The following is a 16,755-nucleotide window of genomic DNA, read 5'->3' as shown; positions in this document are numbered from 1 at the left end:
CAGTGGAATGATTGATTTCAGATAATTTGGTGGTCTTTTTAAATCCTTTGCCAGATTCATAAGCATCCAAAAACTTCTTTTTGAGGACCTTACAGAGCTCCTTTGATTTTGGCATAATGATACCGCACACATAAATATCAAAAAGAACACTAGATCCTCAATATCTTCATTTTAAATAAGACAGGTTTCATCTTCATACAGTACTGTCTAAGGATGTTCCAATCATTGGCACTTAATTTGGAACACCTGATTCTAATTTTATATTTAGTATTCAGTGTCATTTGCACCTGTGTCTGTACTGCTCATCACTAATCATCAGTTTTTGGGTACAGTTAAGGGAGTAAACTTAATTGTATCCCGAGGATGACAGGAAAAGGACCTCGGTGACTTCTGCTGAGAGTGAAGCACATTGCACAGGCCAACTGATCATTTTCATCAAAGCCGCAACTCATAAACTCTAATCACAACAGGAAGTGATGCACAACCATGTACTTGTAGGTTTGGACTTCCTCCACCACATTTTTGGGCTTTGGGTTCTTCTCGCAGCTAGTGGTGGGGCTGCTAAACTGAAAAGAACCGCTTTGACATCTGATTACAGTGAAACACATTGCACAGGCCATCAGATCATTTTCATCGCACACAAGTCATATACTCCGAGCAAAAAACACTGTCATGGTAAAATGGGCAGCAGTCTTGTCAGAGTAACCTGTGGTGCTCTGTTTCATAAGAAGTGGATGAGTTACCTTTCTTCAAGGAGTGGAGGTCGTGAGTATTTTCTAGTGTCAGTTAAATAATACATAAAATGGAAACACACATTGGATATAATTATGACTGAAATTTAAATACTTGTACTAATAAATAATATTGCACTGTTTTCACAGGATTCCACAAATATTGGGGAGTGTGAAGAGATGCCTATTTACGATTTATGGGACATACCAGAAACGGATGAAACAGAGCCATTAGTTAAACTCTTGGATCGGATAGAACAATCTGATGAAATAGAAGAAAAGCTTAAAGAAAATAAGGTGAAGTATCTACCATCTAGTAAAATTAAAATGACTTTCAAGTAATTTCTGATACATCATTAAATGGACAGTCTTTTGTACTATACAATATGTGTATCATAAGAAAAAAGATTTTAATTAAAACAGGTGATTGAGCATATTTAACAATGTAGCATTAAGTTGAAAGTTGAAGGTTGCCACATATTCTGCTATTCATCACACTATTAAACAAGTTATACCATATATTAATGAGTCTTTTTGGAGAGAGTCTTTAAAAACTTAAAATATTTTCCAAACTAGAGGGAACCATTCATTTTGTCAAGCTTGTCTGGTCAGCTCATCACTAAGTTGTCTCAATATTTCATTGAGATAGTTTTTACAGATTGACAGAGCTTCAGCTGTATGACTTAGGGAATCTGCAATACACTACCAAGTGCTTTCTGGCTTCAGTTTTAAGTACACTTCCCCTTAATTTCAACTAGCCTCCTTGGTGTGATGTATCATTTAGTTGGAACAAATTCTGTTGGGCCCACTTTATCAATGCCTTTGAGAATTTTTAACACCTGAATTAGGTCTCTATGTTGCCTTTTCTTCTTAGGACTTTGTGAATTTCCCCTTGGGATTAATAAAGTATCTATCTATCTATCTATCTATCTATCTATCTATCTATCTATCTATCTATCTATCTATCTATCTATCTATCTATCTATCTATCTATCTATCTATCTATCTATCTATCTATCTATCTATCTATCTATCTATCTATCTATCTATCTATCTATCTATCTATCTATCTATCTATCTATCTATCTATCTATCTATCTATCTATCTATCTATCTATCTATCTATCTATCTATCTATCTATCTATCTATCTATCTATCTATCTATCTATCTATCTATCTATCTAGAGGTTTAACTCCCTGAACTTGACTTAGGATGCACTTGGTTGTTTCTCTTCTGTGTATTTTTAAATGCTGCTGTGTCTTTTTTGTAGCATGTTGACCGGAACACTACAAAAGTACTCCAGATGTAGTCTCATTAGTGCACCATTAAAAATCCGAGCATAATATACCTTAATTTATATTAAATGAATGAACCTAACAATATATTCTAACATTTAATTTGCATCAATATAAATCCTTAAAATTTGTAGAGGTTTCTTCCAGTAAGACATTGTTGCCTTTCTATTTATTTATGACAAATGTTACTTTTGCTGACATGTCACCTTTCACATTTTTCTACATTAAACTACATTTTCCAAGTGTTAGCCCACTTCTGAAGGTTGTCCAAGTCCATGATAATTGTCATCCTATATAATTGTTTTGTATAGTGATGGAGTGTTTCACTGTGTTTTTTTTGTTTCCTTTTCTCGTGTTATCTTCCTAACATATGTTACTTGTTTCTTCTTCAGACTTATTCAAACATCATAACTTACCTGCTGCTGTCTAACTTTCTTGTGTACTGCACATTTGAAACAGACAATAGTGGACAGCATTGTTCGTCACTTCTTAAAACATAAGCAAATGGTCATATATGAAGGAAACAATATTTTAGGGACCTACAGTATTTTTTTGCCCATTATGGTGATTGGCTTATGAGGCAATTTAGACTTCCAAGATCCATTTTCTTGGAACTATAGTATGTGCCAAGTTGTTTCCGACATTAGAAAGACAGACTGCCCAAAACTGGACTGCACCTATTCATATGCAGGTTTTAACAACAGTTGACTTTCTGGAAACAGACATCTACCAAAGGAAACTGGCCGACAAGTCAGGAGTACCTTAGCCAAGTTTCACCCCCATCATGCCACCTGTGCTGGAAGTCATACATGACTGATGAGGTGTTACATTCAGGTTCAATATTGTGTGGGTGTATATATCAACATTAAAAGTAAATTTGCAGCAGTGTCCAGTTCTTCTAACATAACTATGGCAATTGACAGCACTCATATTGCAATTAGTGAGAATGATGGTGCTTTTGTTAACCTTAGTCATTTGTGATGCCAGGATGAGACTGACAGTGTGGCTCACTTGGCTGGGTCAACCTGTGATTCATTTACTTTGAGGCAAAATAGCATTAATCAGACGACTTGCTGAAGGCACTATATGTGATGAGTGGCATGTTGGTAAGGCAACTAATCTTGTCATTACATGTTTCACGTGATTGTGGCTACCCACTCAGATATTTGTGACTTAAACCTTTTCCAGACCCCCAGAGTGCAGAGGAGAGATGCACAGTGCAGTGCACATCATAGAATTCCTCATATGCAATTAGTGGTGGCTGGATGTGTCTGATGGGAAGCTGCACTTCCAGCCAATGAAGGTCTGCAACATAGTGACTGCATATGCATGAGTTTCATTAACATAGTCCATATATGGTTGTTCCAGGGTGGCAACTGGGTGGGGTTCCAGGCATGTTAACATACTCATATTTACAAGAAGATTGTGATTTATAAAGGTAAATTGCGTAGAAATGTGCATATGCTTGGTTTTATATATTTTTTTTTTTTTTACGAATATGCATTTACTTTTTGGTGTGTGCATATTTTCACACTCAAATGTAAGCAATGTTTTTCAAATGAGACACTTGGGCTGAATATGCTCACATTCCCACCTCATTCAAATTAGTCTAAGATTTGTAAAATTGATTTAACTATAAAATGATTCCTTGACAATAATCATTTGACATTAGATTCTTTTGTTGACTGTGGTCATTCTTTTGTGAGTACAGTGGTGTGTTGCTTTTGAAGTCTGAAACTTTTGCATATATCTATTTACCTAACATTTGGGAAAAGTTTGGACTGCAGATGTTCAAATAGATGTAGGTTTTTAAAGCAGTTCTTACATTAATGGGGTTGTTTAATATATGACATATTCAATGAATTTGTCATTAGAATGAGGTATGAATAGTTATATTAGTGTCAATTTAAACGTTAATTGAGTTGCACTTGAACAACGTACATGTATTATTAATGCCTACTTCATGTCATTTAGTACAAATAGCATAAGTTATACAGTATATGAAGTATATATTTTTCTGTATGAGTTACTTCTATTTTTGAAGGAAATTTTGCATCATGTATCACTTCTTTTACTAACTATAATTAACTTGTTCATTAATTCAGTAAGTTAATTAGATGGAATTCATCTTCATGTATACAATAGATAAAAATCCATCCAGTAAAGTGTTTCTTTAAATAATTTATGCTCACCTTAATGAAGCCCTTGTTGCTCAATGGCTTTGTTTCTATCAAAATTTCAACTTCCATTACAACTTTTTACAACCAATTATAAAGTAACAGAAATAATTTAGAAAAGTACAAGAATTATACTTGTTCATTGTCATGTGATTTACCAGAGCCATTATTTATCCTTTGTTTTTGGTTCAACATATTTAGCTTTTGTGTTTCTCTCTTTCTTAATTATTTACTACTTTTCTTGCTCTGTTATTTTTAATTGGAAATTGATGTGTATCTAAATGTACAAGAAAATATGTTAAAATCGGAGAGAATTTCATTGTTTGTTCATGTCTTTTTCAGTAACAGTTTTATCTGGAGTAGTACAGAGGTATATTTGTTCCATGTTTCTACCTGTAGTTTAATAACTGATTTTTGTTTGTTTAACTTGTTTTATATAAATATTGAAGCCTTCCATTCTCAAATGAATATTGTGAAGCAAATGATAACATATTGGTGTTTAATGAAATATTTAGGTAGTAAGAATTATTCAATAAGTGAACCTGGGTTCAAATGTTAATATTAGTTATGATGTACATAAATCTGTCAGAAAGTAATGTCTTTGTTTTATTATTTGCAGATTCTTTTTTTAAATTTGGTATGCTGCTCTTTGATTAAATTGGAGAGACCCCCAAAAGAGGACTGGGAGAAATACACATGTATATGGTCTGACCTGAACAAACTTGCAACAGAAATTGCAGACAAAGATCCAGAGTTTATTCTTAAGGTACTTTTGATAGTGTATGGGATGAAATGTTTTATATTTTAAATCTTTATATTGGTGTTAAATGGTAGGATTTGTAAAATTGTTAACTTTCCTTATGCATTTCCTTATGCGTGACCGCTGTCAGAACTGTAGCAACAGACAGCTTCTTCACATCGCTTTCGCTTGCTAATAGTCTGCAGAACTCTGCTTGGCACCATAAAGTAAAATGGGACTTCCACCTGCAGCTAAAGTCACTTCAGTACGTGAACAATTCGCCACGCTTGTGTTTAGATCTGACAGCGCTGTGCTGATGGTGTATACACCCAAAAGAAAGAAGACTTTGAAGAAGCCACCTCTGTAAAGGTGTAAAGTTTGAGTGTGTACACTGTCAGCATGACGCTGTCAGATCTAAGCAGTCAATTCGTCGGCGAATGCGCTGTGAAGAAGCTGTCTGTTGCTACGGTCCTGCCTTTGTCCAGTCTGATAGCTTTCATGGGACATCATATCTTTGATTGCCGGTACAACAAGTGGTTCTGAGAAGGCATCAGCCACAGCGCTGCTCTTGTGAAACAAATGGAGATAAATGCCATCAACTCAAACAGGGAGAGGCAAGTTTGTTGTACAATGTGAACATCATTGAGAGAGTAAAACTGAATAATAAAAAATCAAGCGCGATCTTTTACAAGTAGCCAAAATTTTCACTGGGTGTTACAGACTCGAATCAAATGTAGGTTTTTATTATATTGTAGAAATAATAATCGCAGCTCACTACCCAAAACTCAGAGCGCCTGGTCTTGAACGCGGGACCTTTGGGTTATAAGGCAGTAGTTCTTACCTCTGCAGCATTCAAAAATATGTGTAAATTCCCTGTTGATTGACATTTGAGCTTGAGTTTTTAACTCAGTGACAGCCACATGTGAATCGAATGCTTTTTTTTTTCTTTGGTTATATTCTTGAATAAAAGTGCATGTGCTTATTTGATATATAGACTAAAGTCTTCACACATTATACACTTCTCATCATTATTAGTATAACATGGAAAAAATTTCTGCTTTAGGCATATGTTTAGCATTTCTCCCATTTCTTTTTATCCTACACTTACTCAGATCTTTGTAGACATGGAACACACATGAAATGCATGTATTCCAAATGATAATATTATTAACTGTATTATTTACCCTATACAACTCCAGGAACCTCACACTCAGATAAGGAGCCTTGGCTTGAGCTGGGAGAACTTTTTGGCCCCGAGCTGAGCTCCGTCAAGGTGGGGGATGGGACAGCAGGCTGCTTGCTTCTTGCGCTGATCAATGCATTTACGAAACAAAAGATGCTGATGGTAGAGGTGTGAAGAGATTTAAGGTGGGCTGGGATTATGAGTTTTTCATAGGCTTCAGGAATTCTAGTGTTAATTTTTTGATTTGATTAATAAGATATTTCACATTTACTTTGAAGCATTTGATTTAGTTGGCTTTGGAAAGGTAAGGGCTAATTTCTAGAGGATAGTTTAAAAATCATTTTGATACCCTTTCATCCCAACAAGCTTTCAGGAGCTAGATATAAGCCCTTTGCCTTTCAAGAACATTAGGACAGATTTGTGAGGTTACTTTGATGTGCAATTAGTGGAATTTTTATTTGCCCATATCTTCCCAGTCTTTACTGCTTATCTCTGCTTTAACTAGCAGCTTTGATTCTTGCTTACCTGTCCATGTCACTGTATATACTTATTTGACTAAAATTTATTTCAAATCCATGCACAAACTATGTAAGGTGCCCAGACATCTAACACCAAACTCTACACTAAAGACAAACCCAAGCCCCTATTAAAAGAATATGAACCTTTGAAACAATCACCGTTAAAACAGTAAATAAATAAATAGTCAGTTAAATGTTCAATATTCAAAAAAAGTTCGCCCGGCTAGGGTATGTGAGCTCTACTTGAGGATGGCATCAAATCTTCTTGCTGTTCTCTGCTTTTATCTTGGTTCCTCACTGCCACCAGTTCATTCCACTGCTACCATCAGATGTGATCCCTGGGTTACCTGTAGTTGGCATGCTGATCCTTGAACCCAGGACATTAATAGTCATGAACCAAGATAGACTTGGGTGATTGAGGACACATGACAGCAAGAATGGGTGCAAAAGTGCATTATGCTAATTTATTTAGACACCGAGGGTCTAAAAATAAAGTGTGGTGCAGTACTTTTTTTTTAATAAATAAATAATATAATTAAACACAGTGATCCCACAGTGGGAGTAAAAATGGCCCATAAGTAATCCACAGTATTGGGTTATAGTCAGATAGAACCCAAGGTCTGACCGTTTTTAACTCTTCTGCCAGCTCAGTGCTTCTTTCTACCTCTTGCAGCTGGGCTGAGACCGCGACAGCTACAGTCACTTTCTCTAGCTATTGTTCAAACTACCTCAGTCTGTACCTGTTGGAGTCCTCTGTGCTAGATGTTGATCATCCTACCACCTATACATTGTCTACCAGGACTCCTGGAGCCCTCAACTGTTCCCTACTCCTTCTCTGTGCTGACCAGCCCCTGGAGTGCTGCTCCTCTCGCTCCTTAATGTAGACACTGACCGTTGTGCCTTCCTTCCACCACACTGGCTCAACCTCTAGAGTCCCCCTTTCATCTTTTTCTTTGGATCCCCTTTTAACCTACTTAGGTTCATTTTCTATTTCATGGCTGCAGGCACCTTAATTATGACTCGCAGAGAGCTGATGTGAAAACTGGCTGAACTGATTGCATCTCTGACAATAGTTCTGTTAAAATCTTCGTTCTGTAGTTTAGGCCCTTCACAAGGAGGAGGTAAGTTGGAAAGGTGGGATGACAAAGTGCACAGTGACAAACATGGCTGGAGCTTTTCAAGATATATAATTTTATTTTGACTAGATGTTGTTTGAATTGTAGAGTTATATAAACCTTGTCAAATTAAAATTAGAATTATGGGTAGCAGGATGGTGCAGTGGCTAGTGCCCTTCCCTCCCAGATACGGTGTTTTGGGTTTGAATTCTACACCTGTTGATTTCTGTGCAGAGTTTGAATATTCTCCTTGAACAGGTAAACAGCTTGGCTGTTTTAAAATAAAGAATTTGGGGTACAGTACAATTCAATAATATTTAGAACTAATTACAAATAATTCTTACGTGCTATCACTTTGGACAAACTAATTCTGTGTTATCTTGTGTGAATTCAAATTAATTAAATGTGATGCTTGTTGTGACACTCACCTGCACATAGCTTGGTGCAAGGGTGCCATTTGACTGTGTTAGGCAGTACAGTGGTTACAAATAGTGGTGCTTATCAAAGAAAAATAACACCATTTTCTCTCTGAATACTCTGCTGATTTAACTATGTTTTATTTATTTATTTTTTAACTCTTCAGACAGCAGTTTATACAAGGCAAGAATTGAACATTCGTTTGACTGCCAATTTCCTGAGTGCGATTGCAGCCAAGCTTCCTTCAACACGTCCACATGTGCGCAGATACTTCAAAGCTGCAGTGCATCTTCCATCAGACTGGTTAGAAGTTGCAAGGCTGTATAACACAGTATGTACTTTTCTTCTGTATAAATGTCACAAAGATTCATATTTTCAAACAAATTGCGCTGTTAATATAATACTGATTTCAACTAAAAACAAACATGTTGTAGTAAACAGGTAGATGTGTTGCTGGTTTAACATGTGTTACATTGCTCATTAGTATCTAGAAGTTAATTTCAGTTGCTAAATGGATACTGGTAATCTTGCTGAACAATGCTATGTCAGAACAACAAAGACAGAAAAATGAATGTTGTGGTCCCGATGGATTCTCTGTTTCATTGAGGCTTTCTGAAGGACAAAAGAATTGCACAAACATGAGAGACATGGGTTTGGCCTTGCACCAAGAGCAAAAAAAGCTTCAGAAGAATTGAACTCCATATTGCTGTGAAACTGATTCAGAAGTGAATACGGACTTCCCATGGTAGGACTGTTTATATTACGGCTGGTCGGGAAGGGTTAGTAACGATGTCAAACCTTTATTTTTCCCCATACTACCCTCATGTCCAACACCTGTAAAACATTCCCTTTATGTTTGGCAGTAACCATAACTGTGTTATTGTTTTCCAAAGATTTTTTATTATGTTTTTGTTGTGATAGGGCTTCTCGCAGTTATACTTCAAAGTCTGCATGACCTACCCAGGGGTGGTTATTAACAACAGTAGTAATTGTTGTTTTCCATTATTTTAATTTAACTTAAGGTTATATATGGTACATGAAATCATTTGTGTTATATTGAGAAATTCAAGGTAATGCATCACCTACTGTGGTTCTGTCGCAATTTTACAATGAGTCTCTTAATTGTTCAAGAGAACACTGAAGCATACACAGTTCCTGTGAATATTATATTTTCAGTTAGATTCATTTGGCCTAGAAGTGAATATATAAAGCAGCACTTCGCATTTAGTCTCCACCGCACTGTACTTTAAGGTAATGCAGTCATTTTAATGTGGACTGCTGCAGACCACTCCATCCATCCATCGATCCATTTTCCAACCCACTGAATCCGAACACAGGGTCACGGGAGCCAGTCCCAGCCAACACAGGGCACAAGGCAGGAACCAAAACCGGGCAGGGTGCCAACCCTCCGCAGGACACACACAAACACACCCACCCACACACCAAGCATACACTAGGGCTAATTTAGAATCGCCAATCCACCTAACCAGCATGTCTTTGGACTGTGGGAGGAAACCGGAGTGCCCGGAGTAAACCCACGCAGACACGGGGAGAACATGCAAACTCCACGCAGGGAGGACCCGGGAAGCGAACCCAGGTCCCCAGGTCTCCCAACTGCGAGGCAGCAGCGCTACCCACTGCGCCACCGTGCCGTCCCAGACCACTCCAGTGAGTGTTAAATTTTATGTTGATGTTTTGTTAGCATTAGATTTTAATGTTTAGTTATTATAAAGCACAGTGGATACATTGCCTTGCTGCTGTTGTATGCTTTGTTCTTCTTTCAGATACCAACTCAGTGGATTTTGCTTCTTCTTTGTCTGTTTGTGCACATTTTTCCTGAGAATTATAACTGCTTCACACATCTGTGGTTTAAGCCCATTGCTTTCTTAATATTCTTCTCAAATTTTTAGTTTATAAGCAACCTGTTTGGCTCCAGCTTCTCAAACTCAATCTGTTTAAGCAACATTAAACTTTATATCCATATATGTTATATTTCTGATAATTTCATCATCTGATTTAGTGTGACTATTGTTCTAGTTAGCACTGTGGTGAATACTGCTTCAATACAGGTTCAGAGGACTATGAGAAAAGCCTGGTATATTTCTGTTTGTGTTGAGTATTCACCTTCATCCCATTTCTTAGTGGATTTTTCTCTGGTGCTGTGATTTTCTTACCTTACCCTAAAGATGTATGTGTTAAGTGATAACTTTAAATTGGCCTAATGTGAATGTGTGTAGTATGATGCAATGATGGCCCTTCCAGGGTCTCATTCTGCTTTACACCTAATAAATACTTCTAGGTATACTTTGGTTCCTACACTTGGAATAATTAGGTTAAACAAATAATGAATGATTTAATAATTTTATATTGAACAGTTTACTTTTAATCTCATACAAAAACTAAAGAACAAGAAAACATAGTCTACAAAAACAAATAATTCTTATTTGCTTATGAAGGCAGTCTTTTACAGATGATGTTTACTCTCATTTGTACTGTCACTCCACACTTCCAATTGCATGTCGATGCCTACAGTCATGCCATTCTCTAGCTCTGTCCCCACTAGTTGTGACTGGCAAGTAGGTTTGTGTCTTTCACATTGTGCATTCTACCTGAAGTAGCATTATAACAAGACTGAAGTAAATGTTTTTTTTTTTGTTTTTTTTTTCTTTATTTATTTATAAATAAGAAAATAAGCCATTTTAAAACAAGCTCCGCTTAAAACAGTGTTGAAATAAAACAGATTGGTCATCCTGTGCTCTTTGATATAACTACCAAATACAAAATTAATTTGTTAAGGTAAATAGTCTTCCTTTTTTAGTTTGCATCTACATGCAACTCCTAATTTTTTTAGATTATATTGATTTGTAATAGTACCACTGAATTTGTTTTTTTTTTTTTTTTTTTTTTAGTGTTTTGGATCATGTATGCCATCTTGTCTGAAGAAAGCATTGACTGAAAAATTTAAAGAATTCAATGAGTTTCAGCTGGCAAAATACAACACAAGAAAACAACGATGCAAACACAAGGGGACCCATAAGAGTACTAAACAAAAGGTAGCACTGAAATATTTTGAGGACTGCTTGTTTTACAAAATTTTAAATATAGATAATAATACTATGCAATGCAGGGGAACTGGCCTGCAGTAATTAAACTAAATGTTTTACTAATTTTTATTAGGTTTTTTTTTCTGAAAGCTATACAAAGAAATAGTTACCCTCAGCTGAAAATGTGTGCATGTTGGGCCGTGGCTGGGTTTTCAAGTGGATTACTTTTTAATGTAGAGTCTGCTTATTTCATGTCCATGTTTGAATTTTCTCTTCAAACTTTGGTTTTCTAACAAAAAATAAATGCATTATAATGGACTGGCAATTCTGCACTGGCATAGTGTAAATGAATGTAAATGTACAGCATACACAATTAAGGCCTGAAGTGGATTCATGAAGTGACTAATTGTGGTTTTGCCTACCAATTGAAAATGGAAAGCAGCCTTTGAAAACATGGACTGATTGTTTTTTTTTCCTGAATTTATGACTGTGCCAAATGTTGTAGCATTTAGGGGCCTCATGTATAATGCCTTCAATAGAATTCACACTAAAACATGGTATATAGACAAAACTAGAAATGCACATATGCACAAAAAAATTCAGATGCAATAAAAACGTTGCATAAGCGCAAGTTCTACTCACTTTCCCTTTATAAATCCCTATCAACATGAGTGTTAACATACTGTACATGCACACGCCTAAAGCCCCATCCCAACTCCTCCCAGAATTTCACCTATTTGAATATGCAAATCAAACTAAATAGCCCATGGCGTTCAATGTTTTGATAAAAGACAATAGCAAAAGCATGTGTAAAAAAGAATTTCAGCGAATGTGAAATGGAGGTTCTGCTCAGTGAAGTGGAGGCAAAGAAAAACTATTTGGGGACTTAAGCAGTGATATAAGCAACAAAAGGAAATTGATGGAGTAGCACAGCGTGTCAAAGACACTCAAGACTTCAAGTTCAGAAAGTCGCACAGTGCCTGAAATAAAAAAGAAGCGATCAGATGTCAAAGTTGACATGAAAAGGTGAGTCGCAGCCCACTGTCTGAGTGTCATATGGAAGCGTATTAGGGCCACAAAGAAGAAAAAAAAAATATGAGCACAGTGAAGGAAAAAAAGGTCTATGTCGACTTTAATTTCAAAATTTCAACTTTAATCTTGTAGTTTATTTTGTCCTTAAAGTAGAACGTCTTAAAACTTCATCTTAAAATCAATGTTTAATTTACTAGAGGTTTCTCAGCCAAGCTTTACTCCAGTATACAAGCTGTGCTAGAAGCCATTAACTGACTAATGACATATTATTCAGTTTCTGTATGGTGAATTTCATATATATGTTTTTGCTAACATAAAAAGGAAATTTACAGCAATATCTGTTGTTTCTAATGAAATCGGAGTACGTTAACGAACTAACTTTGCATTAAGGACACCTAGTAAGAATTATGTTGCTTTTGTTAACCACAAACAGTTACATTCCTTTAACACATATGTCATCTGCAATGTCAAGATGAGATAGAGAAATATTGTTGCTCAATGGCCTGGTTTAACACATGATTAATTTAATTTATTTTGAGGCAACTCAGTTCTGGAGTCAACCAATTCTCTCTTCTCTGGACTTTTTCTGCCACTGCTACATCTTTTTTGTGGCCTGGAGATGAAAGTTGCACATAGTTGTGGCCACATCAATGTGTTATAAAGCTTGCGCATAACCTCCTTTGACCTGTACTCAACACATTGTGTTATATAACCTAATATTCTTTTAGCCTTTTTTAATGTCTGCTGAACACTGTCTGGAAGTTGATAGTGAGAAGTGCACTACAACTTCTAAATCCTTCTCATAAGGTGAACTTTCAATTTTCAGACCTTTAATTATGTATAATGCTTTGCAAATACAGTTGAACCTTGGTTTGCGAATAACTTGGTTTACGAGTGTTTTGCAAGACGAGCTAAAATTTTTAATAAATTTTGACTTGATAAACGAGTGAGGTCTTGCAATATTAGTAGTATGTATATGCTTTGTCTGCTGAGCGTATACTGTTTATTACAGCATTGTGACTGTGTGTGTGTGCTGTGACGTGCGAGTCTCCGTCTTGCACCCCAAAACTCGAAGCTGAGTCTCAGTACTTTAGCAACACCAGCTTTATTCAACTTGAAACTCAGTACTTTAGCAACACCAGCTTTATTCGGCTTGAAACTGCAACAGTGTGGTTATTTATTGTAGCAGGATCTGCCACTCTCCTATACACACACACACACAGCAGTCAGGCAGGGCCGTGGCAAAGTAATACTGTCCCCTGCGCATTTATAATGTTCCTTGTATCACCCATCGACGGCAGGTGCTTATAGCATGTCCGCGATCTTTTCTGATTCGCTTTTACGGCGAACTGCTACAGCGCTGGGAGACTGCGATTGCTTTGGGACACTCTTCGGCGTGTCGTCCCGTTGGGTGGAATCCCACAAGAGTTTAGAATGTCACTCACACCAGCCATGATTCTTTTCAAAGGTAAAGTGCAGGTTAATTTGTTTTATGTATTTTTACTTTATATTTTTTATTAATCATTTTTATATGAATAGTTTTGGGTTGTGAAACAAATCATCTGAGTTTCCATTATTTATTATGGAGAAATTTGCTTTGATACCACGAGTGCTTTGCACTGCAAGCACGTTTCCGGAACAGATTATGCTCACAAACCGAGATTCCACTGTACATTAAATTTACTCTTCCACAAATATGCCCAAGTCTGTATGCTGTCCAAGTCCCTCTGTAATGATTTACTTGATTCTAGATTATCTGCCAGTCCACCTAGCTTGGTATCAGCTGCAAACGTAACCAGCTTATTATTTATATTCCGATCCAAATCATTTTTATATATGAAATATAGCAGCAGCCCTACCACTGACAGCTGAAGGACACCACTGTTAACATCACACAGTTCTGATGAGGTTTTTCGCATCGTAACCCTACTTACTGTGTTTTAGCCAAGTCTACACTCATCTACACACTACACCCTGAACTTCCACTTCTTTTACTTTGATGCCCAACACCTCATATGATACCTTATTAAATTCTTCCTGAAAGTAAAGTTAAATAATATGATATGCATTATTTTGATTGTATCTTGTTTTTTGCTTCTTTATAGAATTCCAGAATATTAGTAAAATGGGACTACACCTTGTCTGTTTTGTTCTTGCAATATGTTGCTGAATCTTTTCCTTAATAATTCTTTCCAGTAATTTACCTGTGATACATGTTAGTGATTGAGCAGATCCAAGTAACTATAGGTCAACAAGCCTTTTTTATATACAGTAATCCCTCGCTATCGCGCTTCGCCTTTCGCGGCTTTACTCTATCGCGGATTTTATATGTAAGCATATTTAAATATATATCGCAGATTTTTTGCTGGTTCGCGGATTTCTGCGGACAATGGGTCTTTTAATTTCTGGTACATGCTTCCTCAGTTGGTTTGCCCAGTTGATTTCATACAAAGGACGCTATTGGCAGATGGCTGAGAAGCTACCCAACTTACTTTTCTCTCTCTCTCTCTTGCGCTGACTTTCTCTGATCCTGACGTAGGGGGATTGAGCAGGGGGGCTGTTCGCACACCTAGACGATACGGACGCTCGTCTAAAAATGCTGAAAGATTATCTTCACGTTGCAACCTTCTGTGCAGCTGCTTCCTGAAGCGACATGCTGCACGGTGCTTCGCATACTTAAAAGCTCGAAGGGCACGTATTGATTTTTGATGGTTTGTTTTTCTCTGTCTCTCTCTATCTCTCTCTCTTTCTCTGCTCCTGATGGAGGGGGTGTGAGCTGCCGCCTTCAACAGCTTTGTGCCGTGGTGCTTCACATACTTAAAAGCCAAACAGCCCTATTGATTTGTTTGCTTTCCTCTCTCTTTCTGATAGTCTCTGCTCCTGACGTGCACTCCTTTGAAGAGGAAGATATGTTTGCATTCTTTTAATTGTGAGACGGAACTGTCATCTCTGTCTTGTCATGGAGCACAGTTTAAACTTTTGAAAAAGAGACAAATGTTTGTTTGCAGTGTTTGAATAACGTTCCTGTCTCTCTACAACCTCCTGTGTTTCTGCGCAAATCTGTGACCCAAGCATGACAATATAAAAATAACCATATAAACATATGGTTTCTACTTCACGGATTTTCTTATTTCGCGGGTGGCTCTGGAACGCAACCCCCGCGATGGAGGAGGGATTACTGTAATGGGATAATATTTACCATTTTCCAGTCCTTTGGAATCTCTCCAGTGTACAGTGCTTTCATAAAAATACGTGTCAAGGGTTTATATATGCACTCACTAACCTCTGAAAGCACTTCATGATAAATATTATCAGGTCTTGGTAATTTTTTTGATTTTAGTCTATTTTATCTAAGAGGTACTTCCCCCTGTACAACTTCCAAATCACTCAGTGCCTCCTTTGTAGTCCCTGTTATCTCAATGTTAAGACTTCAGAAAAAATGTAAGTTTATAGCATTTCCTATTTCACTGTCTGTGTATTTTAATTCCCCTTTAATATTCCCAATATACTTCATCTCCTAGACTGCTCTTTTACCTTTAAAATACTGAAAGTGTCTCTTTGGGTCATCTGTTTCCATATATGTAATATTCCCTTCTAACTGCCTTGTAACTTCCCTAATATCCTCCTTAATGGTTGCCCTTCTGCTCTCACATGCCTCACAATCCGCATTGGAGTAATCAGTTGTTTTTCCTTTGCAGCTTCTTTTTCAACTCCTTATTAACCAACTGCAGTTTTTTTTTTTAATTTCCTACAAATTCCAAATTTTAGGATGTACCTGTCCTATATTATATGTCATCTTGTTCCATATCCTCCTGTCCTCTATATCTTGCTCTGTCACACCCATCATCTGAATGTCCTCTCTCACCATGTCCATAAACCTTCTCTTAGGCCTTCCTCTTTTCCTTTTCCCTGGCAGCTCTATACTTAGCATAAGAAAGGGCTCAGAGCCGATCCCTGATGTAATCCCACTTCCATGTTGAATGCATCCATCACTCCTATCGCAGACCTCACCACTGTCACACTTCCCTCGTACATATTCTGTACAACTCTTACATACTTCTCTGCCACTCCCTTCTTCCTCTTATAATACCACAACACCTCTCAAGGCACCCTGCCATATGCTTTGTGCAGGTCCACAAAGATGCAATGCAACTCCTTCTGGCCTTCTCTATACTTCTCCATCAACACCCTCAGAGCAAACATCGCATCTGTTGTGCTCTTTCTTGGCATGAAACCATACTGCTGCTCACTAATCATCACCCCCCTTCTTAACCTAGCTTCCACTACTCTCTCCCATAATTTCATGCTGGGGCTCATCAATTTTATCCCCCTATAGTTACTATAGCTCTGCACATCCCCCTTATTCTTAAAAATCGGTACCAGTGCACCTCTTCTCCACTCCTTAGGCATCCTGTCACTTTACAAGATTCCACTAAACAATCTGGTTAAAAACTCCACTGCCATCTCTCCTAAACACCTCCATTGTTCCACATGTATGTCAT

At 37.2% G+C, this 16,755-nt stretch overlaps 1 protein-coding gene across 5 annotated transcripts in view; it reads left to right on the top strand.

The window, feature by feature from the left end:
* Positions 1 to 16,755, top strand: part of tep1 (telomerase-associated protein 1) — a 171,710-nt gene that overhangs the window by 20,115 nt on the left and 134,840 nt on the right. For all 5 annotated transcript variants that reach the window (XM_051923151.1, XM_051923147.1, XM_051923148.1 and 2 more), the window contains exons 3-6: positions 882 to 1,028; positions 4,825 to 4,971; positions 8,344 to 8,508; positions 11,087 to 11,230. In XM_051923151.1, coding sequence (XP_051779111.1) covers positions 882 to 1,028; positions 4,825 to 4,971; positions 8,344 to 8,508; positions 11,087 to 11,230 — 603 coding nt within the window. The remainder of the gene's footprint in view (positions 1 to 881; positions 1,029 to 4,824; positions 4,972 to 8,343; positions 8,509 to 11,086; positions 11,231 to 16,755) is intronic.

This window comes from Erpetoichthys calabaricus, chromosome 2 (genome assembly GCF_900747795.2).
Source record: "Erpetoichthys calabaricus chromosome 2, fErpCal1.3, whole genome shotgun sequence".
In the NCBI taxonomy this organism is placed as follows: domain Eukaryota; kingdom Metazoa; phylum Chordata; class Cladistia; order Polypteriformes; family Polypteridae; genus Erpetoichthys; species Erpetoichthys calabaricus.
This window is presented reverse-complemented; position numbering and strand designations above follow the sequence as displayed.